Raw genomic sequence first — 27,875 nt, 5'->3', positions numbered from 1 at the left:
TTCAAAGTCCAATTCAGATTAAACCTGCATTACTTCTTGTATACTCAGGAACATGTTTTCAACTGAGTGTTCTAATAGTTTTACAAATAACGTATAAAATGTCTTCTTTGTCCCTTTTTACAAAGATGATCAGAGCTATACTTAATAGAAATCAAACAATAAGCTGCAAACAAATGTTTGGTCAAAAGAATGTCATTTCCTAGCGGTATTATAGAAGAAAACTGACCCCAGTAGCCTTGAACATAATCTGCATTCTCATTCATGCTGGTTTAACCTATCATTCATTCAGCAAAAACTGCTTTTTTAAAAAGTTTGTTATTAAATATTTTAAAGTCCATCTTTAACAAACCACAATTAAAAAAAAAATTATTATTCAGGTGATTTCCAACAGAAATGTAACCACACAGTTCAGTGCAGGGGAAAAAAACACACTGGAAGATTATTCATACACACAGACAAACTTCTCAAAAATATGGGGTTTATTGGTTAACTGCAATCAGTCAATACAAAAAACTTGTATAAACTCACACATAGAAATTACTGTAGTGAACAGCAACAGCTGTAAAACAGAAATACATTCAACAGTTCACTTTCTTTGTGTCAGTCCTGTTAACCTCTCCATCCTCAGCTACAAGGAAAAACAGAACACGGAATTAATGTCTCCCTCACATCTCTATGGGAAAAGGCAAAATGTGTTGGTTACCTGGAATGTATTCGTATGAGGCACTTAACTTCGGGGTGAGGGTAAGCCCACTCTAAAAGTAGTATTTATAACTAACATGATATGTACAGGTTTGGTCACAGCTACGGCCTACGACCAAAGGGATTGACACTTACTGATTATTGCCTTGGCAAAAAAAAGCCTTAATGTCACAGCTAAAGCCTCTGACAATTAACCTACTGGCAATCATCTTTCCACTTAGTATACATCTAGCTTTAGAAATGCACTTAATGGCATAATCTCCCTTCCCCCTTGGCCCGACAGAACATTCTGAATTGCATAACCCTACCAAATGGCATGTGTGCATCGTTTCTGAATACAATCACTGTAGCCTGCATCATACCTCGAAGGTACGCAAACCAGTAAATGGAGAATCAAGTTCATTTGTAATTTATAATTGTAAGCTTATAGGTTCCTCAATAGAGAAACTGGTCATTATATTACCATCTTTAGACTTTACTTACAAAAGAGCGGCCATATACATGTATAACCCTTCAACCTACCCACTTCTCCAATTCTACTGAAAGGAATTCTGCTACAAGTAAGTGTACAAAGAACTGCATCAAGCTACTTCCCAGCTTCATTAAAACAGAAGTTACTAGAAGCTTGCATACTTTGAACATATGGGGAGACTAGCCCTGGTACGTTATTAGTTACCAACTGGTTATGACAGGGTGAACCTGAGGGAGTATACCATTTAGATTAAAAAAAAATAATTCCAGGAAACGTATGTACTGGTCTAAGGAAAGTCAGTCCTAAGACCTGTCAGGTCAATCCGGGAATAATAATAATAATAATAATAACCGTGGCAGTAATTTTCCTCCAATTTTGCAGTCCAACATCAGGAGAAAGGGGAAGGGGAAGAGAAGGGGGAAAAAACCTACAATAAATAAAATGCTTTTTTTTTGCTTTAAATTAAGTTTCATTTTAACAGAGTAGTTGCAAACAAGTCGCAGTATAATATATTAAACTGTGAAAAGGAAAAAAATGACGTCTTCACAATCTTTAGATTAATGTGAAAGATCATAATTTAACATAAAAGAAAATATATTCTATCGTTTCATTATCCAGATAAATACAAAATTAACAAAAAAAATGCATATGATCGGCAATAAATATGTTTTTGATAAGTTAAATAAGCAGTGACAAGCAAAACCTTCCACTGAAAGTTTTCCAAAACAACCATAACAGTAACAATATTAAAATAATAAAAAAGCTAAACAAAACCAAGAAAAAAAGCTGAATGGCAAAGGTACAAAGTGCTCCATGGAGCAGATTCTACAAGAGGACAGCTCTGGGAACTTATTTCAGAATGCAGGGGGATGGACTCCACAGGGGAAGCAGGCCATACCTGCAGTTTAGGTTAGCGCTCCATTACCAGATTACACCTCGAGTTTTCCTTCTACACACAACCAGTGACCAGCAACAGGAGGGAAAAAGGGCAGGTTGAGAGAGTGCAGAACATTTTTTTTAAAGGCATCGTGTGTTTTAGGTTGTTTGTGTTGTGGACGAGGGGAATTGAGCTCGTAGCACCAAAAATAGGAGTCTTTTCCTGGCTGATTCTGGGACCTGGTCTTGGTCTGCGAAGTCCTTCCTGCAGGCTTTCCTCATCCACTAATTCACTACAAGGCAAAGCACGTATGGGGGCTAAAATGCTATGCAAAAATACAGAACGCAGTAGTCCAACAAAACCTTTGTAGGTAGCCCCAGCACTTTGAAAATGTCCATTCCTGTGGCAAAGAGTGACTAAATCGGAAGTTAGAACTACAGCCTTAATACATGTTGGCTACCTCAGGAAAGGGGACGTGAAGCAGCAGCCCCCGGGGGGGGGAGATGCCATTAGAAGCTTCCCACAGGCCAAGACACCTGCTGCACTGCTACAAGTCAGAAGAAAGGGAGGCAGTCAGGGTCTGGCCAGAGTCACAGTCCAATACCTTATTAACACCATTCACATTCTCTTTCCATGCATTTCTTTGTTTGGCACTAAGACAAACAGTTGGCATCAGGGATACATAGTTGGTGGCAGAAAGGGTTAAAAGATCCATGTTTATTGCTTTTGTTAAATGATTAAGCTTCCCTTAATTTAGTGACTGTCCTTTAGAAATTTGTGGGGGGGGGGTGTGTATGTACATGTGCAAGCATTCCTTCTCTGGTTATCAACTATAGACTCAAAAACAAGAAATACTTGGCGTAGACCATTCATCTTATTGCAGGTATACAATAAAACACTATACAAAATCTGCCTTGCTCCTCTGTATATATATATATATATATCTAGGGCTGGGAGGAGAAAAAAAAAAGGGGTGGGGAGGAAGGGTTTAAGATTCTGGGAAGGTAGAAACAAGGACTAGAGGTAGAGGGGAGTGCCAAAATCTACTTCCTTTCCATCTCAAAACATGTGCATGTGATTTAGTCATCAGAGATAGAAAGTCTACTGAAAATGGGAAGGCGACGGGTGGTGTCCAAGATGGGGGACTCTGATCCACTCAGGCTCCCCGAGCTGCTCTGGTAACCTTCCTGGTCAGAGAGGGAATCGGGAGGACTGGGGGGAGGTTCAAATAATGGCGGCGAATCTGACAACGGCCTGAAGTAGTAAGGCGTGGATGGTGAAGGGGGACCTGGAGTAGGAGGCTCAGCACTAGCAGGGGCACCCAGGCTGGGACCAAACAGGTTGACCAACTCCTGGCTAGAATATGTGAAAGGGTTGCTGGGCCAGTCGAGGTCTTCGCTGGAGAAGATGGGAGGCGGGGTGACGGAGGTGGGGCTGTCCTGCGAGCCGCCGGCACTGGAGAAGCCCGCGAAGCTGTAGCTGTGCTGCAGGCGTGGACGCTCCAGCTTATTGGAGGCCGAGAGGGGAGGAGGCCCCCGGCGCTCGTCAGCGTTGTGGATGAAGTGGCAGCGGGGGCCGTAAGGGCAGAAGCCGATGGTGTGGAAGGTGCGGCACAGCTCCGTTTTGTATTTGGGGTGGCGGCTGAGGTTGCGCAGCTCGTGGATGCCGTGGGCGAACTGGCACTTGTCGCCGTACTTGCAGGTGCCGTTCTCCTCGAAGGGTCGGCACAGCTCCGTCTTGTAGCGGCTGGAGTTGACTTGGGGGCCGCTGCTTCCGCCGGGGTTGCCGGTGCACTTCTGCAGGAGGCGTTCCCCCGTTTCTGAGAAGGAGCGATCCCGGAAGCGGTTCTCCTTGTTGCTGCTGGTGGGGAGCGGCTGGTCCATCTTGAGGAACTGGTTCTGGTTGAACTTGGAGCTAGGTATTGTGACAGAGTGCCTGCGCTGGTACATCCCTCCTACTGATGGGGTGCCCACTGCTTTCCTGTCCAGCAGGGTCCCAGTGGGGTGAGAGATGGAAGGACTGGCACCAGTGCATGGGAGGGACATGGAGTTGGGGGTGCCAAGAATGTTGTTGTTGTAGTTGAGCATTTTGTTATTCTGTAAACAAAGAATGGGCTCAATTATTCTTTGAAATAAGGATGTTGGCAGCCTAACCCAGACAATGCCCACATACATTAGGGACAAAGATTTAAACACAAACATTACACACACACACACCACACACATACAAGTACTTCCAACCCCACCAAGTATTCTGTAACTATGTAAAACGGCTGAGAATATACTGTATATTGTCTTCCTCCATATGACTCATGCAGGGGGAACAATGTATGGGAACAAACAAAACAAACAAACAAAAAAAACAAAACAAAAAAGTTGTTGCCCAGCTACAGCCAAGTGAAACAAGCACAAAGGCATTTACCTGTGATAACAAGAAACTTCTCCAGTGCGAGTTCTTATAACAATCACTACACTACATTCTAATAATTTAAAACCGGACTCAAATCCCACTGCATCGCCATAGTTTACTCAGGGTTTAAGCTTTTAATAAAATCCTCCCAGACCCCCCATTCAGAATCTGTGACCAGCAACTATAGGCGAGTAAAAACAGCCGCTGATTTATACCGCACGCAAATCACCATCCGTTTCAGTCTTTCTTTACAAGTCGTTTAATGGCATTCAGATCTGATTAAACAGCATTAGGCGACGCTATTCACACAAGGAAAACAAACAGACTTAAACGTTCAGCTTCAGACTGCAAATGGGGGCGACGTCGCATTTTAACAAATTAACTTATGAACTTCTGTAAATAAGGCTCTAGCGCGTGAAGCGTTTGCCAGAATGAACACGACAGTAATTGGGAGCCGCCGTGAGATGCCAACTCGACAGTTACAACGACACGTTAAAAACACACGCAAGGACCTGCGCGTCCCACGTGAAATATCACCCGAAATAATGCGCCACATGATCCGATCGGGGGGCTGAGAGCCGATGTTTCCGCAGACAGACTGCAGCCTCCATCGACTGCATTTATCCTGCGAACTACGTGCGACTAAAACGGTCTCGATAGATTTTTTTTTTTGACACACCACGCTACATCCTCACATTACAGAAAATCATCACCACCGAGGCGATCCCCAACTGAGGCAGGATCATCGATCGGCCAGACACTCGCCTTGGAGCTGTAAGGCAGCCTTTCCGTTCAATAAAGCGGCCGCTGACGGCGTAAAAGCTCCTCTAAGGATACGCAGCTTACGCGTGATTCAAAAACTTCACGGCCCGTACCGGATTCCCGAAGACTTGCGTACAGTTACGTGTTAAAATTTACGCAAAAGGCGTAGCGAATGATAAAGTATTTTAAGTAAAAACACGACGAGAGCTCACTGGGGGAGAAGCTCCAAAATACCACCGGGAGCTTAGTCAAAGCACGCTAAACACCAAGGAAACTAAACTTTTTTTCTTAAAAATAAAATAAAAAGTTTGAACTCTTCTTACCCAAAGGACAAAACAACACGGAGTCCTACTGATATTCAACTATGCACCGATACCACAGCGTTTAAACGTAAAAGGCACAGCGACGCGCGACTCGGAGAAATCAGCGTTTTAAAAGCCCGATTAACAAACGCACGGTGACCTAAAGCCAGCAGACCACTGAGGCTGGGACTCAAAAAACCCGTCCCGTTTCTAACTACCTTGTTAATAACGTCGCCGAAGTCGAAGTATGGTGACACCACAGCCGTCGTCATCTTCGTTGGGACGAAAGGTTAAATATAAAATTATTATAATAAAAAATAGCTAAAGTTCTAACTCACAGGCTGATTAGGTAGCACACGTATTTATATACGTTTCGCCCCTAAACTCCACCTCTTCTCCCGAAGTCCTGCGCATTTCCTGCGTCTTTAGTTTTTGTCCCCCCAGCAGGAGGAGCCTGAGTTTGACTGACGCTTTTCATATGAATCTACTTTTTATTTTTTTTCTACTTGATGTCTTGCAGTGGCATTTCTCTCTCTCTCTTTCTGTCCCCCCACCACCAGTCCGCGTCAGCCAGGAGAGGAAACGTGCTGCCGAACTTTATTCTGCCTTGTTGAAGTTACAGCTCTTTTGATGCAATCAGTAAAGATTAAAAGAAAAAAAATCTTTTATGCATGCTGGGAGTCTAGCACTATACATATTAAGTCACTTTGGTACAAAGGCTCATGCCTTGTGCTGGTCCTAAGCGCGCGCCGACAGGTGCCAGTGACCGAAGAAGCTACATGCGAAGTACCGCGCGATCGGCGGCGCGTCCGGCGGCGCGCACATGCACGCTCGTTTTCTCATACCTTGATCGTAACTGGGCTCATTTTAACAGAGGCGTTGGCTGATTTAATGTCATTATATAACCACTTCCAGTAATCGGAAGGCACTTTATATATTTCAGAACTTTTATTGTATTTGGTTTCTTAACGTTGCCATTTAAGTGAGATTGTGTAAACTGTAGTATGAGGGAAAAAAATAATATTTAAAAGCGGCGACAGATATACAAGATACATAATCTTGCCATTTTATAAAAAGTTTTATGTCTGTAGTTTACTTTCGACGTGGCTTAATGCTTTGATTTTATGGATTTCCAAGCCGTATACCTACTGTATGATTAATGTGTTTTAATTGAAGGGTTGAAGCGTCATTTATGGGACTTTCCGGTTCTATCATCTGGAAAGAACAATTAATTCATCCTACATGGATATAGATTCCTTGCGTGGTTGCTTATTGTGTATTAAGTTTAGCCTTAACGATTTACTGCTAAGTAAGAAATGTTAGAACAAGTTTATATTAGAAGTTATATATGAAGACAGGCAACTCTAGGAATTTCCACAGATTTATTACGATTCCGACTGACTGTATTTTGTAAAGTGAGGTAGACGGGAAAGAAGTAATATCGTCAATTCTTTCCTTAACTATTGAGTAATATATACTTCTAAGAATGATTATAGTAGAGGCGCGTAGAGACCATGCTAATCAAAACTATGAATGAACTAGGAATAATACTTTAAATATCAGCCTCACCCACTGTCAGCGGTATTGCATAACAAAGCAGATGTGCATTTCAAGAATAATTTCTGTAAAGTATCCTCATCGTTTAAAAAGTTGTTAAGATCTTATGGCCGGAGTGGGAGATTTACAGAGGAAATTTATTACAAAAAGAGTAGTCCCCTTGGGATGGGGGAGGGGGGGTTAGTTCCAATGGAACCAAAACACTCCAACTAAGGAAACCTTGATATTTTACAATTATGATTTATGAAGCTTTTTTTTCTGAATGGTGAAACTGAACCGTGATATCCACATAACCTAAAAGGCCCTTACTTCTAAATATGTAAATATTTTTATTCGGAATTTTTATTTATTAGAATTAAGAGATATAGTAGCTTCCACAAGCTGACAGTCCTGTTCACTGCCGCTGATCCTTACAAACTGAATGTGTCAGAACCGACTGGCAGACTTCGTTTTTTTTTTTATCTCAGGGTATTTCTGAGAATTATAAGAGTTGTATATTGACTGCTGTGGTATATGTGTGATTGCTGTGCTCATTGTTGGTGTCACGATCGCCGATAAATAATATTCTGCCTAAGGGGGCAGTCCAGAGCCCAAAACACCGCTGAAGTTGTTTCCCGGAATCTTTGGAAAGATACGTGTTGCCTACATCCCAGTACAAATTGCCCAACCTCTTTCATAGATAAGAAAGTTTCAACTTCCAGTCATTGCCTACACCTAAAATCTGTGCCTTTCCCACAAACCAACACTGCTTAATGACTGCGCGATTTTGTTCTTTCTTATGGTTTCGTTGAAAATGTCGACCTTCATCTCCATTTTCATGTTGTACTAGGTCTAAAAGGTTTAAAAGAAGCTTCCAGCATGACAGCTGAAGAAATGATATGTAACATATCGTTATCCTCGGAAATCACCCGACTAAGAAGTTGGGTACACATGGAATTCATGTACTGTCATTATCTGTGTAGCAACACCAGCAGGACACTATGGAGTAAATTATAAGGAATGGTAGTTATTAGTATGTTCAAGGTTAAGTATAGGGTGTCACGTATAGCGATAAATAGGTGGAGGTTTGCGGACTGTGTTCGTTAAAGAGTGTTCTAACAGTATAACTATGCTACGTGAAGTGCTCTGTAATCCTGCAGTTCCTTTTATGTCCTGTGGGTGGTGCTCAGTTTCCCCTTTCTTTTCCAATGCTGATCTCGCTCTCAGCAGAAATATGGAAACAGAAGGCTCTACCCTGAAGATCTGCACTCACTGACAAAAGCTCTGGAAGCCCTCATCACAGATTAATAGATGCACTGTTTGTTCTTGTTTTATGATTATTCCAAATACTATATAGGAAGGTAAGTGTTTCCTATACTTATAGTCTGATAGACTACCGATCCATTGCTTAGTTACATGTAGAATAGTAACAACGAAACTGCAATAAACTTTGCAATAAACTGCTAACAGCAGTTTTGGTTTGAACCATAATAAGATGCTTTTTATATCTATAATAAGACGCTTTTTACATCAAATGTATTACAGAAAATGTATTGCAGGAAGGCAAGCCCTTGACCTGGGTTTGTGTGGTTTAAAAAGGAATCAATGTGCCGTGTTACTTTCATAATCTCCTGCATAGTACCCCATGCACAAGGCTCAGAGACCTACGAAAATAGAAAAAGTCTCTGCCTCGCTAGTTGCTTCTCTGTGCAAGGTTGTTCCATGGAGAATTCCCACATTCCACATGCATGCCAAGCTATTAATCTCAGTGCCAAGCTTGACTTTCATTCCTCCAGTCAGTTGCAAAGGAGGATGTTTAGCTGTTACGGGAATGACCCAGGAAGAAGTTCCAATCTCAGCCACAGATCTGAGACAGCTTTGTGACGTTAATGTCAAACTGATTAGGCAGGTAGTCACCAGCCTCACTTTTCCCAATGAGTGACATCTGGCCAGCCTCAGCCTGAGCTACTGTACATTGTAAACTCACATTGCATTTCTCTGCCATGTCCCAGACCTTCGTAACAGACTGTAATTTAAGTAAATGTAATTTACTTATGGCATAACATTTTTTTTTTCTTTTTCAGTTATTCATGTCTGCTCTGCGCTTCTCAGTGACAGAGCCCCAGAGCCTCTGACCAGTATCTCTCGAGTGAGATGTTGATGTCATGTATACGTTTCTTCAAAATTTCCTATATATTTGGTCCACATGTGTGTGTGACAGTCTTCGGGATGGAAGTCACACAAGTATGAAGTGGCTAGAATTCGCCCATGGAAAATTTAACAGGGGTTCATTTAGACAGGACTGCTTTCTGTACCTGGTTATCTCAAGCCGTCCCAAGAATAATAATATTCACAGTTTAATTACCCTTTTTTGCCCCAAAGCTTTTATCTGATGAAGCAACATGCGAAGTCTAGAACCATTTTTTATCGCTTCTGTTTTTTTTTTCTCAGGAAACAAAGGCCTCGTTCCTGGACCCCAGAACCATTTCTGAATCCGGCTATCACCTAAACTACTGGCAAACAGATCATATGGACAGCCGTTGTGGAAAGTTTCACAGATTCTGATTACTTGGGAACATAAAACATTAGTTCGTACAATGTAATGTGGGGAGACCTAACAATATCTTCTATATTATTAGTTTGGCATGGTTTGGCATTAATGTTTTATGGAATAGATTGCAGCCTTTCTGCATGTGTATGGGTCTTGTTACTTTTTTTGTAAAGGATTTGTGTAATAATGCGCAGTGTTTCTTGGTGAACTGGTTGGTACATCAGAACCAAAATGAATGAACAGAAATTATCATGCAAATAAAACCCTATGTGTTAGGTGCCTGCTCCCTTTCTGCATGATAGTCTTGCCAACACTGCTATTGTTTATGCAATTAAGTCAGATGGTAATTATTTGTATTCTCCTTTCAGAAACAGATTCCATTCCATCCGTCTCTACTCCTCTCCACCCTGGAGGTGAAGCTCAATTTGCGAGTCTTTTTCCTTTTTAAATGTGTTATATTTTATCACCTCTTTCATTCCAGCTCACAGCGGGGATCCGATTTTCTCTTTGCCGCTTTCTTGTGCAGAGGCAGATGTGTTTTGAAGGGAAAAATAAAAAAGGAATTGACCATAAACCTGCCCGCCGTGTCGTTAGTGGTGCACCACTGTCTCTCTCTAGTAAAGTTGTTCCTGTGCAAAAACCCAAATGACCGAGTTCTGTGTTTCTCTCCCATGTCACATGACATGGACCCCAGACATGGTCTCTCTGGCACATGCAGTATGAAGAACCAGACAAAATAAACCCCCCACCCTGTACAATCCAAAGACAACCAGTACCCAAATATTAATGCATAAATATGCAGATCCTCCCCCCGATCAATCCCTAAGATAAGATGCTAAGTCTGTAAAGTAGGAAAAATACAGATTTTCCTGGCAGTTCAGGCTGTAAGTTGATTCTGTGGCACTGCACACGTCACCAAAGCACTAAAGCTCAGGTAATTAGACTGATTATCTCCAGATGAAAGGGCTTAGTTGGGATTCGACCAGGAGCACCCCCGCTCCATCCAACAGTCAACCCCTTTCCAGTTGGCCTGTGTACTTTCAACATAATGCAACATAAGCTGAAATGAGAAAAGAGAAAAGGAGATGAAAACAGGAATGATGTTGAGTCTCTAGTGGGAGAAAAAAAAAAAAAAAAACTTCAAAAATAGATTTTGTTCACGTACTGCCCGTGTGCATTCCACTGCGTTTAGGAGATACAGTCAACGGCCTGCAATCGTATGCTGCTTCCCGGTCTGGGTTTCGCGAAAACACATTTCTATTTAGGTCATTTTGAGGAAGGGAAGAATTTATATTTCATCAAGAAAGATTCAGTAGGACAATGAAAAGACCACTGCGCACCAAACCACGATTACAAGACTTGCACGGAGAGAGAAAATGGAAGAAGGAAGTGAACAAAAAACACAATGCAGTGAAAGAAGGGAACAAAAGGCAAGAAGAATGATAAATAAGGGAGAAAGCGAGGCCAAGGTTTGGGACCCTGGACATACATGGAACTGTCATGACCCAAGGCCTTGGTCACAGCACTGGCTGCTTAGGCTGAAATGAGATATTCTCCTCCTTTTTAGTAAATCCAGAAAATCAATGTGAGTCAGGAATTTGCACAGCTTCTTCACCATCCTTACCCCCCAACCCCACCCTCTGCATCTTCTATACCATCTGTCCGCAATACAGTTCCCTATTTGATCCAGAACTTTCCTTATGGTCATTGGCATACTTGGATTACACTTTTCACGTATGCAACACTGAAAAAGGTGAAGACATTATACTTACTTTTATGCTCAGTCTCTTTGCATATAAACCAGTAAATATTAAGTGTTGTTTAGTACAGTCGTGGAAATGGAGAGTGCTCACCTCACCGGAGAATTTCACTTCAGTGACAATGTGCTAAATTACACACATGTGCTTCAAGGACCAACGCTAAGATACTTTCCCTCTGATACCAAATTCAAATTGCCATAATCCTTAAGTTCTTAGTCAGTTTTTTTCCCCCAAATTGACATACTTTTATAACCAAAGAGTAAATTTGTGCTCTTTCCAAAATATTGAAAGTCACACAACTGGATGACTATGACTCACAGTGGTTTGTTTTGAACGTTGATGCTGTAATTTGTGAACCTTGACCTCTCACTTGAGGTAACTCTGGGTGTGGAGCAGAAGCTTCTCATTGTGTGTGTCGGGAATTGACACTCTGTCAGTCCAGTATGTGATTTGAGTGAATTTAGTGCATACAAACCATAAAACTGTCACTATTCCCAAGACCACACCTTGATCTAATTATAAGTATTTCCTGGGTGGCTGGAAGCAGTTATACATTTTACACATTAAATTCTTAGCACTGAGAATGAATGAGGTCCAGAGGCTTGGCGTTCTGTTTTGGACTCACTTTGGGCTATGCAGATATTTGATATTTACAGTGAATTGAGCTTAAAAGGAGCGTTTGGAACTTAAACTGAAGTGAAGTATTGTGGTCAGCTACAGTATCTCTGGTTAAGCAGCTGGTGAGAATCCCAGTTAGGTTCAGCTGAGGAATAGTGCTCAGCAAACTCACCTGGTGTGCGTTTCAAAGGGCCTGAACATGGCCCAAGAAAGCCCAGCTGAAAACTCTCCGCCGTTCGCCGCTTAATTTGTCTTCTTTCACCGTGAACTAATGTGACTCACGCTCCCAGGGAGTCATTGTTCTTGTGAAATGCTCTATTTTCTTCTTTAATGATGATGATGAGGAAACAGCTCAGTGAGCAATGGCAGAAGTATGCGGGAAGCGCAGAGAACGGCCGCGGAGACCGGCGGCGCCACAAGCGGCCAACAGGACGACCGATGGCTGAGGAACCGAGGAACCAGGCGGTGCCGACTCCTATTTAATGGTCGTCCAAGTGCAGAATAAGATGGGAATAAAAGCAAGCGAGGCATTTTATTTATTGCCGTTAAGATACCCTTAATCAACACTGAAGTCTCTTCGGTTTTTGGATGCCTTGGAAGAAACATAAAACAGATTGTTTGAGATTTTTTCTTACCCTACGAGCTGCAGTTCTAATAAGAGTTTAATTAGTTTATTTTGATAGCCAGATCTACATTAATCAGGTAGCTAATAATATTAAAACTAACCAACCATATGCTACTCTGTTTGAGACTAAGTAACGATCAAGTGCAATGAAATAGTCTTAAATTGGATTCAGTGACTATTCATTGCACGATTGCAAACATATAGATAAAAATACAACGGCTCACTGACAAAAGAAAGAAATCTAAGTATTATGACATCTGTAAGCAGAGAGGCCTGTTTTCAACCTCCAGCTAAGGCCACTTGCAAGTACAGATAATTGAAACATAAAATGCTTCTGAAAAGTCCAACCCTACTCTCTCAGAAGTCACTCCATCTGTAATATACATGACCATTTATTCCATACCTTCCCTTTTTCACAGGTCTGGTTAGTCTGTCCAAGGATGAGTCGAGAGTGGGAGAAACAAATCAGAAACCCCCCCCCTCCCCCCTCCCTCACTGACACTCACCCTGCTCTGCCTGCATGAAAATAAAATACAGCTGTTCAGTGTCCTTGGAGCTGAATTAGGAAAAATAATCATTCCACGTGATATACTTTCCCATTCAGCAGAAACTGCACTGAACGTGCGGCGGCCAGAGTCCCTCTCTGGATAAATGTGGATAAATCAATTTCTTGCCCTCGATTGTTATGGAAGAGAGTGGAAAAGCACCCTCTGTCTGTCCTGCTGTGTTGGATTCTTGTGTTGTTGTTGTTTGTTTGCTGCTATCTAGATAGAGCTTTTGCGAATATGCGTGTGCATGTAATGCGTGTGCATGTAATGCGTGTGCAGTGTACTGTGCGCGTGTGGGGGCGCCCGGACAAGCACAGAGAAGAGGCCAGTTTGTCCTCTCATTCATCACAGAGATGTCAACAAGATGTTGTACGCTCATTCCCCAACATCCCGCCATGCCCCCGGAAGAGTTTCCGAGTGCAAACTGACAAAGGCTCTTCCAGGACAAGTAGCTGCTAAAGTGTTTTGTCAGCTTCTTTGTGACCTCGCTTGATGCTCGTTTTGGGGCTTGCTTTGTGCAACCCCTGTGTGATATTGAAATATGGGTTGAATTGTTTCTGGTTTGAGTTTTATTGCAATTCCCCGTGTGTGCTTCAGTGCATGGGAAAAACACTAAAACACATCGAAACCTCCCTTTTTCCATTACACTACTTAAAATGTAGCACACTCCTACCTTCCAGCCGTCCCTCCCATTGCACAGACTGAAAACATTATTCCCAGGGATAAAAATCTAGGAGAAAGAAATGTTTAGCACCGATCATTATAACTGGCTAAAAATGATCGTGTGTGATTACTTGCAGTCTCTCATCAAACAGATTGTTTCATTTTATAGACACATTCATCTACTTGCTTCATCCTGCTCACAAGGTCTCCCACACCTGAATAGTGAGGCAAAGATCGTCAGTATTGCATTAAGTGCCTCTGAACACCTGCTCGCTCTTCTGACTCATCTTGTTGTTTTGCTTTGTGTTGATTTGGAGCCAAGGAGCTGGAATCAAAAGCCTTTCAAACCGCAAATTAGACTTTGTTTCCCTATTTTACCTTTATACTCAGATAAGCATTTTCTTAATGAGTTTACTATCACAACACGGCTCAATAAAAACGTTTAAAATTGGCATCTAAAATTGGAAATAAAGGTGAATCAATCAGTACCAGATGGAAGATACTTTTGGAAAAAAGGCAATAATAGATTTTATAAGGCCATTATTTTCACAGAATTATAATTATTTTTTCTAAATAGCACAACTCTGTACAACTTGCAGATGCTTGTCCACATGCCATCATTGATGAACTGGCCCATCCGTACCTGAAAATCTCTGGATAATTTATATGGGCAATTTTAATTCCACTCGCATCATCTCACAACATCCCTCTGTGGTCTCCCCATAACAGCACTACCATTAATATTGTGATAAAGATCTTCACTTCACTTGTGATAAAGACTCACTTGCTTTTTTCTCCCACTACTTAATTGGTTGAAAAAATAGTCAAACAGAAAGACTAGAATGAATATAACATGGAAAAAAACCAGTTTTCACTGTCACAGGGGTGTGGAAGGTGCCAGGAGGGTCTAGCCAGTAATCGTATGCTAAGAAAATGTATCATTTATGACATTTGCAATTTAATGTCATTTCCTATTTCCCAATTCCCCATTTTTTGTTTTAATTGCCGGATTGAAGTAATACTTACATTACTGAGGTGCATTTTTGGTAACACTTTACTTGATGGGGCACAAAAATTATACAATTATGCTATTACTTTTATGTAATAGCACTCTGCAAACTTTTGTGAACCACTGAAGGAACTACTGAAGGAACTAACGAAAGAGAAAGTAATGAATAACACAAGTGAAATACCGATCTAATGTTTATTCATCATTAATGAATTGCAAAGGGTAGTTCAGGTTCAGATCGTACACGTCCTGACGAAGATTTTGGTTCAACCAAGCAGCTGAGTACTCTGTGACTGTGACTCTTTATACTTAAATATCAACAAAATCTTAGTCTGGACTTTTACTCTCTGGAATTACCCACCTCTGACTGTCTTACTTGAAAGTGCAGTCAACTAAATTAAAGGACTGTAAGAGATTAAGATTTCCAGGAAAATGGATGGTTTGGCTGGGGCGAAGATTAAAAATGGACCTCCTTGACATTTACGATAATTAAAAATAAAAATTAATCTCCTTGACTGATTTGTCTTTGCAGTCCATACAGGTGATTCTAATTTAGAGTTGGCGGTGGCATATACACCTTCCTGACCTTCATCGTACACTTAGTTACACACTGGCGAGCATAAAAAAGACTGAATCCCAATTTTGATTACATTTATTTGAATCCATCTGTGCCTACATGATCACCGCATGCAGCTCATGATTACCATCGGTGTCTTGATTGCAATCACTGCTTTTACTAAGGAACAGAAGTAAACGGGGAAGTGAAATTGCAGATGTTGCTGAACAGTTTGAGCAGTAAAGGATATCTCTTGCCCCAGACTGAAAGAACTTCAGTATTTTCAGTATTTCAGTATTTGGTTGTATGGCAGGACACAAAGTTTGCATGCAGTGATTTAATTTTTTACTTTTCCGGTCACACATTCTTATGAGTTGGCACATCTACTTAAATGCTTTCTTTTTTGTACTGTATGTTGCAGTGACATCCATGGGAGAGAAATATGTGCAGAAAATCAAAACAGATCATACTGAATTATTTAAATTTTCTGTAATACGCATTAATGAAAGTGGAATGTTTATTCCTCACTGATGCAGGCCACTGATTTCTTCCTCTTCCTAGGGCAGAACAGAGGATTTTTAAGGTATAAAGAGAATTACTACCACCATCCTCATTTTTGGGGGCAGTGGTGGCCCAGTGGTTAGGGAAGGGCACTTGTGATTGAAAGGTTGGTAGTTGAAATCCCTGACTGACGAGGTACTTTCCCCAAGCATTGCTCTCTGGGTGCTGAATTAGCTTCTCACTATTATGTCATATATAGGTAAATGCAGAAGACACATTTTATTGTTGTCTGCTGTTGTGTGTCAGCACTGATAATGAATCACTTTCTGGTCACAGTTCACCTCTTTGTTTTGGCACAAATACAGTGTCAGATATAAATAATTTACAGATACATAGATGTGCTGTTTTCCTATGACATAAAAGTCTTCTTTAAAGCCAAATCTCAATTATTAAATTAAGAAAATCAGTAAAAAAAAAAAAAGTCCATCCTTGGAGAGAGTCAGTCAAGTCTCGAGTCAAAACATTGCAAGCCTGAGTTCTGAGTCGAGTCACAAGTCATATGCCCTCAAGTCCAAGTCAAGTCTAAGTCTTTCAGTCATTTTTGGTGTTCGGTAACAAGTCATCAGATTTGTGACTCAAGTACAAGATGATTTATCAGTCGTGTAACTTGAGTCCCTAGCTATGTCATTTTTTTTTTTACCTTTAGTGATTAAAACTTGCTTCAGCGAAAAACCCACCACAGTATATTGTAGGTTAAATCCGATATAGGCAGAGGTACGCTGGAAAGAGAGCCTCCACTCCGTCACACATTTTAAAAAAACTGCATACCAACGGTTTTGATTAGGCATAGAGTGACCCAGATATCCTACAGCTGAGTCAAACTTACGCATTTTTTAGCCGAGTTGGTGCTAGCATGAAAATATCACAATAACAACCATATCCAGATTTTAAGGGGTTATTTCTCTCAGATCTGTACGCTTTACATTAAATGCTCTGCTGTGTCTGATACCCTCCCACTCAGTCAGTCAAACTGTATTTGAAAGTGCATCAGTTAACGGCAAAATTCTCCGCTTGCTCAACTCAAAATTAGTTTCAGATTGACTAGTTTCAGGCAGAGAAACAGACAGCGTTTACTGCGGAATGCATGTGATGAAAGACGGTTTCATTAACTCCCACTTTCTTGTACATAGGAGTTAGTCGGCTCCAAAAGAAGATACTGGGAAGTTTTACCGTTGTACTTTTCAAAAAGTGAATATTTTTCAGAAATCTAGGCCATGTTGCATTCATTTTCTTGAGAATTTACCCGTATTACTGTACCACTTCTTATCAATGCCTTTGTTAGTCTTATCTCACCCACATTCTCAGACATCACATCCATATATTTTCTATGTGGTCAACCACAATTTGTTACTGTGGGGCACATTAGTCAATCCAAGTCGATTTGAATCTATGTATCTATCCATCTTTTTATTTTTGGATTTAAAATGCATCCTGGATGATTGCATCGCGAATGGACAGAGCTAAATACAAGTGTAAACAACCACCGAGACGCGATGCGACACAGACTGGAATTTGTTTAAACTGGAATCCATGCAGGACAACCACACCGACTTGAATGTATACACTTCCTCTGTTGTTTTCTACATAAAATTCTGCATGGACGCTGTTACCACTTTCAAGGACATTCGCACTTTCCCCAACCGCAAATCATGGATGAACAGGGAAGTTCAAAAGCTGCTGAAGTCACGCGATGAGGCTTTCCACACCGGCGACCGAGAAGCCAACTCAGCAGCCAGGCCCAACCTGAGCAGAGGCATCAGAGAGGCAAAGTGCTCCTACAAAGAGAAAATGAAGGAGCACTTCAACAAGAACAACCCCCGGCGCATGTGGCAGGGAATCAAGCCCATTATCGATTTGTGTTCTGATCGCCTAAGATGCATTTTAAAACCAAGTGTGAAGAGGATCTATCTATCTATCTATCTATCTATCTATCTATCTATCTATCTATCTATCTATCTATCTATCTATCTATCTATCTATCTATCTATCTATCTATGTTTACACTGGTTCAGCTACTGCTTATATTAACTAAAATGTATTATGTTGTCAGTTCCCAAATATGGGTTCAAGCTGGATAAAAAAAAACCCTGATTTTCCAGCGGTCACAGTAATCCCAGGGAATTGATTTCTGAATATAACCTTTAGTACTAGGAAGCATGATGGGGAATGAGAGCATAGGGTTTCTGTGCTGCACTGCTGTCGGGTGTCTTTCCCAATCCTGTCAGACATCCAGCTGATTATAAGAGGCAATCAGTTCCTAGGTACATTGCACTGGTTTCCATTTAGAGACCCATGCCAAACTTATGAACCTGGGAAGTGAATCGAGTTTAGGGCAGGTCATGTCTGGCCAGTTTGGTTGGAGCAGTGGGACATTTTGGGATCCCTTATAGTACCCTCAAGGGCTTATTTATAAAGAGGAGAAATTAGCTTCTCAACTCCCCCTCACTGCCCAGCCTCTTTATCACTGTCCCTAAGCAGGAGCTGGCCTGCTGCCACCACAAACAGTGAGTTTTCAACACAAAAGGTCACATACTTTGGCTTAGGCCGCTGGTGGCATGTGCATGTTGACCGAACTGTATTTTAAAATACAAAGCGGGTTGTTTTTTATTTATTTAGTCTCTTTGACCGTGGTGTTGCAACTTAAAATCTCGTTACAACTCTGATTTTTTTTTTTTTTTTGTGGTGTAAAGTCATGACACATAGTCCATTCGGGCAGGCATGACAGAGGAAAAGGGCAAGTCAGAGAGGAACTTATTTGTTAAAAGAGCAATGATTTATTTCATGGAAATTGTATGGTGGAACTGTCGCTGATTTAACATGAAGCAGTCTGCTGGACAAGAGCTTCCCATCCAACATGATTAATGAATAGATGTTGTCTTTTCCAACAAAGGTGATGCAAGGCAATTGTTTGCCTTTGAAAGTGGAACTGGGCCGTTATGTATGTATCATATTATTCTTTTAAAGAAATAATATAATGCTAAGTCGGTAGGACTGATTTAGGAACAGCGATTAGTGTGACATTGGTACTGTTTACAGTAATACGCCTGTAGAGGGTGGTATTTTTATCTACGGTAGCAGTGACTACAGGTTCTTCCGCCAAATAGTTTGATAATGCAGCTTCTGCCTGATTACTCATATGTGTGGACTGATAAGCATATTGCTGCATAATGTAGGTATGAGCTATTGCAGTAGTTACTCATCGTAGTCGTACAATAAGGTAGTTGGGTCACACTTTGAGGGGACAATGAATAATGTAGTAGTAGTTACTTAATGCACTAATTAACCAGTAACTAAGTATTAGTTACTTCCTGATCCCGTCCGTGTTCATCATTAATCAATCATGAAAGTTCATGTGTTCCATTCAAACACTGTATTAGTTAGCAGTTAACTAATTACTTAATAATGGTAAGACCACTTGAGGGGGAAAATTACTTATTAAGTCATTTACTACTCAAGAAGAAAATCACGAAATACATGAACTGTCATGATTGATTAATGATGAATAAGCATGAGATCGGTACTTAAGAAACACTCAGCTACTGCTTAATTAATGTATCATGTACTACTACATTATTCAAATCCCCTCAAGTAGTGTTACCAGTAGTAAAAATTATTGAAATGGGTAAAGGAAGACCCCAACATTCATTTTTAAGGGGGTGTTACTTAAGAGAATGCATTAGTTAAATATGTTTTCATGCATTGCGTATGCAATTTGTTTTAGGCTAGATTAAATGTACGGACATATGTATTTCCAGGTGAGAGCCAGTTTTGGGACAGGGGTCAGCCAGTGCATAGGAGGGGTTAAGGTCAAACTCTTCTCAAAGGTCCAATAGTAATATAACTACTTTTCTGGCTAAGCAATTCAAACCCACAACCTTCTAGACATGGGAACAGATCTTAAACGACTGAGCTGCACATCGCCACAAACATACTTGGCTAACCATTTTGCCGCTGATAAATCTCTGCTTAGTGGCCCAAGTTTAAGACTGTTTAGTAAGAACATATGAGCCTATTTTTTTGGGGGCAAAAGACCACAGATCAGAGTCAGCATATGCTCTGCTGTGTCAGGCTGTGTTTCTTAGGGGTTGACCAACATCACAGCCACGAGACCAAACTGCTAGGCACCGCTGGCAAACTGTTGGCCACATCTGAGACCGGCTTGTACGCTGTCCTGCAGTTGTTTTTGTTATTTAATGTCAGACTGGAAGACACACATCCTCTGAGAACAAAGAGCTCACATCTAAGAGCAACATAATTATACGAAATTTGGACGTTTCAGGAACAAACAAATTCAAATTGCGGAAAAAGGGTAAGTGGAAAATGCTAGTAATGACAAGGTTTGAAAGGACCACGGTTCTAGTGATATATCTAGCCATTTCATGTGTGGCAAAATGCCGAATTTTCATCATGAAGACGGGGGGGCAGTCTTTATTCTCCCCCCCCCCCCCCCCATACTCCATTTACCAACTCACCTCTGTATCAGCATGAGAAGCGTACTCAAACCAGTGCACCAAACCCAAATGCTGGCAGCATTGAGAGCGACTGAAGAGCATCACCCCTCATGACCTACACGGTGTTTTATTGTGCTAAAGGATTAGCAATGTCCTGGGGAGGGTAGCCCTTGCTAGCCTTTAATCTCCGTCAGATGGAGCTGCTTTGGAAGGACACCGGGGGGCGGTTAAATGAGAGTTTGGCTACGGCTCCTCAAACGGGAGAGACATTTCATATCCACCCTGCGTATTAAAAACAAACTACAGGCTAAAACTGGACATTCATAGAAAGCTCAGCCTAGCTGAACTCATGCCTAACCAACCTCTCGGCAACACGCATGTTTATAATGTGCCATAAAGCTCACTTTTATGTCAAGAAAAGCATCTGTTAAATAAAAGTAAATATTATATAATGTAAAAATATATACTCAGATCAGAGGCAGAGAGGAAGTTATACATGTGTGACAGTGGATTTGAGGGCTATTCCCAAGTTTTTAAAATGACTAGCATTATACTTTAAAGAACATATTGATGTTTTGAGGGCATAACTTCTAATGTAATTGAGTATAACAGTAAATGATTCATACCGCCAATTGCAGATTATCAGTTGACTGAAAGATTGATTTAAGCTGGAAAGGAACAAATGTTTATGATTATGATTACAAGACCGCAACCAGTAGGTAATGCTGCTTTATATATTCATGGTTTGCCTTTCAACCATCATGCGGGCTGTAAAGGATGGAGAGAGAGACAGGAAACGGACAGAGGGAGACGGAGCAAACAAACAGGGGGAATGAGAGAGGAGGAGTGTGTTTGAGAGGGAGAGAGAGGGAGAAAGTGCTCTGTCATGTCTAAGGAATGCTGGGGGGGGGGGGGTGAATGCTGCCCTGCCTGCCTCATTTTTCACAGCCCTAATCTGAGACAGCTGTCAGTGTGTGAGTGCAAAGGGAGGGGGAGGGGGAGGGCAGATCCGGCAGGGCAGGGGAGGGGGGCCGTGCATGGTGGAGACCACTTTGCCTTTCTGGAAGGAGATAATAAAGAATTCTTTGCTGCTGAAGTTTTGTGTAAGTGTCACGACCTTTATATAGCTCCGAGAGGCAGGGCCGGCTATGTGAGCGTTAGCGCCGGCGTCATTAGCGCTCAGAGGCTCTCCGCTCATTCCTATAGGTCGACATTAGGTTGGCATCACTGAGTAAGACGTCTTGCATTCTGTCTCTGAGAATGAATGACCGAGTCACGAATGACCTTTTTCTTGAGATGGACACTGATATAAAAACAGGTTTGTCTAACACCAGCGCCATCAAAACCACCAAAGCATATTTATTGCATAATGGCAAAGGAATTTGTGAAATCCTCAGGTGTGATTCAGCAAAACAGACACCAGTAAGCCATTATGCTATCTTCTACTTTTCCTTCTGTTTGTTTTCACAGTCGTACCATTTTCACAGAGTAGTGAGTAAGGTAGTATAATCTATGTGGAATGGCATTCAGAATGAGTCAGATAAAACTGCACGATTATGGAGACCAGAGATTATTAGAAATTAGTAAAATCAGTGAAGGTTGGTGTATATTTTTAGATTTTCCACTTGATTGTCTAAAACAAATTTCCTCCTTATTACGCCTGCAGCACAAAATAATGCTTATAATTGGGATCAGAAACAACCCTCTTATTTTGTCTGAATCGGGTCAACTCTGCCTCCAAGCTGTGTCCAATCCTATTGCCTATTAAGAACATGCAGACTTCTCAGCCCGGACTCTGCAGCCCCTTACTGCTTAGGCATGTGTAAGTACTCACAGATTTACGTGACCACGGGTTTCTGCTGCTTTGTGTATTTCAGGAATGTATGTGGAGACAAATTACTTAGCCTACTTTTGATCTTTGCAAATATTCTGTCCACGCCGCTGTATCTGGTCTGGGAACAGCATTCCGCTTCATCCTCTTTCTGGCTCAATAATATCTCACAGAAGCTGACGTATTTTTCCACAGCTAGCTGCCAGAAGCCTGTTAGAGTTTAAATTTAGCTGTTTAGCTGCCTTAAGAGTCCACCTATACTGCGGAGAGCAGCACCTGCTGGTTAGGAGCCTGCTGACTGTTTTAACATCAAAACATGGATATTATCAATGTTAAACAAAATACAATTTTTTCCCACCTAAAAAAAAGACTAGATTATGTATTATACTTTATATTCCACTGTATTACTGTTCATGATAGCATCACCCAGCCACTGCAGTCTGATGTTTGAGTAACAGTATAACCCCATTTACTTTCCACCACAACCACTAACAGTTCAGAAACCCTTGAAACTGGTTTTCCTTTGGGTAAGGTTGGTATTACTTCTATTACTGTATTACTGTGCCCATACGAATGGAATAGGAGGAGCCCTTAAATATATGGAAAATTTTGTTAATTCTACTGTAAATTTCAAGAAGCCCTTTCACTGATCACTTTCTACTCCGAAATAAGGTGTGCGAGTTTATGTGGGCACATCTTGTATAAGCATCACTCCTTTGCAAAGCCATCCTAGGGGTTTCCAGCACTGCGACAGTGTTCCCCCTCGCCCTGTTACTGCTGTCGGGTGATTACAAACAGGCCGATGAACTCAGAGGCCGTCTGGTGTAGCTAAGCAGTTTCACTGTGACACTCTTCAACTTCAGGCTTACATTGCTGGGAGAAAGAGATCTGCCAGTGTTTAATCTGGAACGCTGTGGGTGACCACAGTCATGAATTGCAGCTCATGTGATGAAGTCAAAAGGACGAGGCTAGAAGACAGTCCCCAACACTGCAGGAGAGCTTTTTGCCTCTTATTGAGATGCTGACTTGCCTGCATCTACTACCTTAGGGTTTTGTATGTTACCAAAAGAAAAGCAAAGTAAGTTAAAGAGGCAGCATGACATTTGTTTTATTATAAATTATGTGTGTTAAACAGGAAACTATCCTACACAAGTATGATATTCTTTTAAAACTGAAAAGCTTTAGCGTGCCTTTTCAGTTTTCCTCTAAATGTTTTTTTTTCTTCCTCTGATTTCGGATTATTTGCTGATTATTGATGAAAGAACGCTTGTATTGACCTTTGTGTTTTGTAGAGCGGCTAAGATAAGCAGCATCTTTGTGGTCGTCACATCCTATTTCGAGCAGCCAAAGCACTAGTTTTAGCTAACGACAAGGAGTGAGATAATTTCCCTTCTGACAGGGGAGGTTTCTGGTACTTTCCGAGACACTTTCTCTTGTTGACAGCACATTTGCTCTTTTATATATGTGGTGAGACCAGATGACCCACAATGCCGCTCTGTTTCTTACACTTGGAAGAGGTGATGAGTTTAAATACCCTTTTTATACGCTCTCTGCATTCTCTGCCTTAATTGTATGACTGTCATAGCTATGCTGTACTGTGAACCTGCCTTAGATAGTGACCTCATATCCTGTGGCATATGCCTTGGTGCAGAAAGCTGTTCAGAAGCCTTGCAGAGGTCTGAGCTTACTCTGACCCAAGAAAAACATCAATAACTCCACTTACTGTAGGTAAAAAAGCAAAATCACATTGTCTACTTACCTCACATGTATTTTATGTATATGCATGTCATGTGTTTGGCATCTAGACGATGATTCTGCCAACAAATGTTTATTTTTTCTGTCCTCTGTCATGTTTTGCATCCGTGCAACAGCTCGTGCATGGAGTGCCGTATGTCGTGTAACTTTTCCTGAATGCGTGAGAGGAAGACAATGAAACGAACAGGCCAAACGGCGAAGAAGCCTTAGCACCGAAAACAGGGCAAAGTAAACAAGAGCCGCTTTGGAGGCGTTGATGCAAGCAGTGATGTCATTGGAGAGCAGAGGAGCCGAGCTGAAGTGGGTCAGGATGTTCTAGGCTCGCTCTGAGTGTTCTCCGGTGACCACCGCTAGTCTCGCCAACGAGATCGCCCTGCGGAGTTTCTGCGCATAGGTCTCCGCCTGACCTTCAGGTCGGGCGCCACGGAACAAGCAGAGGAGGCTGAGAACGGTTGGAGCTTTCGTGTTACAGCGCGTGTGCAGTGTGTGCATACACTCAGCCCTACACAGACATTTAACCCTTTTATGCCCACACTGGAAACTTCTTAGTAAAAAAAATGAGAAAAGAACAAAATGTCTTTTTCTCATATTCATTTATGGGAAGATGGGTGACCTTCTTATGCTAGATAGATTTTTAAATTAAAATAATGACAGAAAATGATGAAAGATGGGACAGATATTTTCTAATACAAAAATAATTAAGGCTTAAACTTGGATATTATTTATAAAGCACTGACTGAATGCCTTGATCAATATTTTGCCTTTGGTGTTGACCTAAGTAATGAACAGAGACATATGTTTAGGGGACTCGACAGACGCTTAACAATACAAATGCTATTTATGAAAAGATTTACTATTTATGCCATTTTTCAGACAATAAGTGGCTCTAAGCGGTGTGCTTGGAAAATCAATATTTGACATGTAATTTAATTATTGATTTCGTAAGTCCTAAGTAAGCAGAACCAAAGAGGGACAGTGAGCAGAGAGCACATTTTGAGGTGCTCTGCAAACATTGGGTGAAGGTTCAGAAGCAGCACACAAAGTTATTACATCAAGTGCAGTCAGGTCGGGTTAAACGAGGCCAAGCAGAGGACAGGCAATTGCACAAACACACACACCAGGCTGTGCTCGGGCCAGCTTGCACCTCGAGTGAACCTCATCTTTGGTTTCCTATTTATAATGTTATCACCAATGCCCTTTGGTCCTGACATACTCACAGTCGTACACTCTCCACCTCCATCATACGCAGACCTACCTACGTATTCAAGGCGGTTATGGGAACTTTCCAAATGAGTCTAAATCGTGCTGGAACTTCCTTCAGTAACTTGTCAATGACACAATAAGTTAAATAGCAAACGAAATACACGTTTGATGTAAGTGAACGTTACCTGTCAGTTATATGCTGACATTTTCCTCTGCTGTCATTTCAAGCAATTTAATAGCTATTTAATACAAAATCAAAATGTTTCATCGTAAATTACGAAATAATAATTTACGCAAAAAAATAAACTGGTAGGATCGTCACACTGTTAAAGTTTAGAAATCTGCGGATTTTTTTAACAGAAGATGAAAAGCAGAGCAATCATGTGAATGTATTATGAGTATGATGCCACAAGCGGGAATGATTTCCTGTTGCAGGGCTCTGAATCGGCTATTTCTGCCTGGCGTTGTTTATGTTAGGTGTGGGGAGGAGACACATGATCCACCCTGAAAAGTGATTTATTTATGAATTCCAGCTCTAGCCCCCCTGAGTGAGCGGCTGCCAGAGGTCTGCCGGCCGTGTTTACAGGGTCGGATTGGCCATTTCCCATGGTGATGTCTGTCTGTGTCGATATCTTATTTATACAAGACCCGATATGGGAGAACAGAAGGGTTTATTTTAGAATATTCCCAACGGATGGATCCAGTTTCTGCAGTGGAACGATTTCTTAACTACATGCTGCAGTTCAGGATCTAGAAGGTCTCCAGTCCATGGATGAAACTTCTGACAAGAGTGTTTGAATAGTTTTGCATTTGCAGTATGTATAGTACAAATAGTAACGGATAAAACAATAAAAAAAGGTTTCCACTACAGCCAGAGTGCTGTTTGCCAAGTAAAAGCATTCACGTGAGCGAGAAAAATAAATGTACTTTGTAATATTACTATTTTATCACATAATATTATAATTATAAACTTTTCTCTGCACACAAAGAATGTGATTTTAACAAGGCAGAGTAGGAGTGACTGCATATTGTATATCAGACCAAAAGGCACAAACAACTTCTTTTATACTACAATTTCATAACCTGTAAGTAACTGACTACTGCATTTTAATCCTAATTCAGCACCTTGCCTGCTGTTGTATGGTACACTGGCTATGTACAGTATACACTCACCGGCCACTTTATTAGGTACACCTTGCTAGTACTGGGTTGGGCCCCCTTTTGCCTTCAGAACTGCCTTAATCCGTCGTGGCAGAGATTCAACAAGGTACTGGAAACATTCCTCAGAGATATTGGTCCATATTGACATGATAGCATCACTCAGTTGCTGCAGATTTGTCGGCTGCACATCTATGATGCAAATCTCCCGTTCCACCACATCCCAAAGGTGCTCTATTGGATTGAGATCTGGTGACTGTGGAGGCCATTTGAGTACAGTGAACTCATTGTCATGTTCAAGAAACCAGTCTGAGATGATTCGAGCTTTATGACATGGTGCATTATCCTGCTGGAAGTAGCCATCAGAAGATGGGTACACTGTGGTCATAAAGGGATGGACATGGTCAGCAACAATACTGAGGTAGGCTGCGGCGTTGCAACGATGATCAATTAGTACTAAGGGGCCCAAAGTGTGCCAAGAAAATGTCCCCCACACCATTACACCACCACCACCATCCATGCTTTCATGTTGTTGACGCCAAATTCTCACCCTACCATCCGAATGTCGCAGCAGAAATTGAGACTTTTTTCTGCGAAATCTGCTCAAAACTGCTTTTCTTGTCCTTTGAGTGCAAGTTTTATGCAAAAAAAAACCACAAAACAATTATGGTTCTTCAAAGAATGATACAGAAAGCTGCCCCTAAATCAGAAGCCCAGTGGTTTGCTCCGGTGGATTAGATGGCTGTATGAACGCAAGGTGATAGGCACAGGGGGGAATCCCCATAGCCTGGGCCAACATCACTATCGGTGGATAGGGAAAGACCAACAGGAGGAGCAAGACCTGGTGGTATCAACGCTATCAGCGCCACTCAACTCTGACCTTTCATTCCGTTAACGTTGTGGGTTCTACTGTATTTGAGCGCTAGACATGCTGACACTGATCAACGTCATTTCAGCACAAGTCACTCTGTAGAGAACAAAGAACGAAAACAAACAGTCATATGCCACACTGATGAGTAGCAGACCATTGAATACAAGCCATTAAACTGTATCAACCAAGTGTCGAGACGATAAAGTCCCTTTAAAAGCTGTTCGAAAGATGTCCCTGAAAACACAGTTGAGTGAACATCATTCTTCTATTTTTTTATTTTTTTTGCTCTCTCTACTTGCCCGACTTGCTTTGTGTGTATTAGAAATGTATCAGACATCTATCTCGGCCAAAGAGAAAGAGTAATTCAAACTATACAACAACTGAACTAAGATCCTGATCCTTCCATAATAGACACCTTTCAAATAAATAAATCAAAGTAATGACCATAATGACAAAACTGACGCTGTTCTATCAATCATCATCCAGGACAAGAGAGATCGGTACATTGTCTTGTCATCCTTCTGGTATGTTTCTGTGAAATATTCAATCTTATTTTCTGTGAATATAATTTATTATTTTGTATCTGTCAACAAAGGATTACAAGTTAGTTCATTCCTCGGAATGAGTGTTAATCACTTTGATTGGAATTTTAGAT

The 27,875-nt window shown here is 41.3% G+C and overlaps 1 protein-coding gene and 1 long non-coding RNA gene across 2 annotated transcripts; one reads left to right on the top strand and one right to left on the bottom strand.

The window, feature by feature from the left end:
- Positions 1-461: 461 nt before the first annotated feature.
- Positions 462-5,918, bottom strand: zfp36l1a (zinc finger protein 36, C3H type-like 1a). The gene is made up of 2 exons (XM_048974229.1): positions 5,743-5,918; positions 462-4,147 (listed from the first exon to the last, which is right to left on the bottom strand). Exons 1-2 carry the CDS (start codon positions 5,794-5,796, stop codon positions 3,131-3,133), a joined length of 1,071 nt encoding a protein of 356 aa, XP_048830186.1. The 5' UTR covers positions 5,797-5,918; the 3' UTR covers positions 462-3,130.
- Positions 5,919-6,084: 166 nt separating this feature from the next.
- LOC125707245 (uncharacterized) lies at positions 6,085-10,185 on the top strand. Its single transcript, XR_007382250.1, has 2 exons — positions 6,085-9,304; positions 9,512-10,185. It is a non-coding gene; the product is annotated as an uncharacterized LOC125707245 (long non-coding RNA).
- Positions 10,186-27,875: the final 17,690 nt, after the last annotated feature.

Source organism: Brienomyrus brachyistius, chromosome 14, assembly GCF_023856365.1.
Source record: "Brienomyrus brachyistius isolate T26 chromosome 14, BBRACH_0.4, whole genome shotgun sequence".
NCBI classification, from domain to species: Eukaryota; Metazoa; Chordata; class Actinopteri; order Osteoglossiformes; family Mormyridae; genus Brienomyrus; species Brienomyrus brachyistius.
This window is presented reverse-complemented; position numbering and strand designations above follow the sequence as displayed.

Bases quoted from the DNA above. Each gene is read 5' to 3' on its own strand.
- zfp36l1a (XM_048974229.1), bottom strand. From the start codon at position 5,796: ATGACGACGGCTGTGGTGTCACCATACTTCGACTTCGGCGACGTTATT. The intron at 4,148-5,742 runs GTAGTTAGAAAC...CTTTGTTTACAG, and splicing joins TCGGCGACGTTATTAACAAG to AATAACAAAATGCTCAACTA.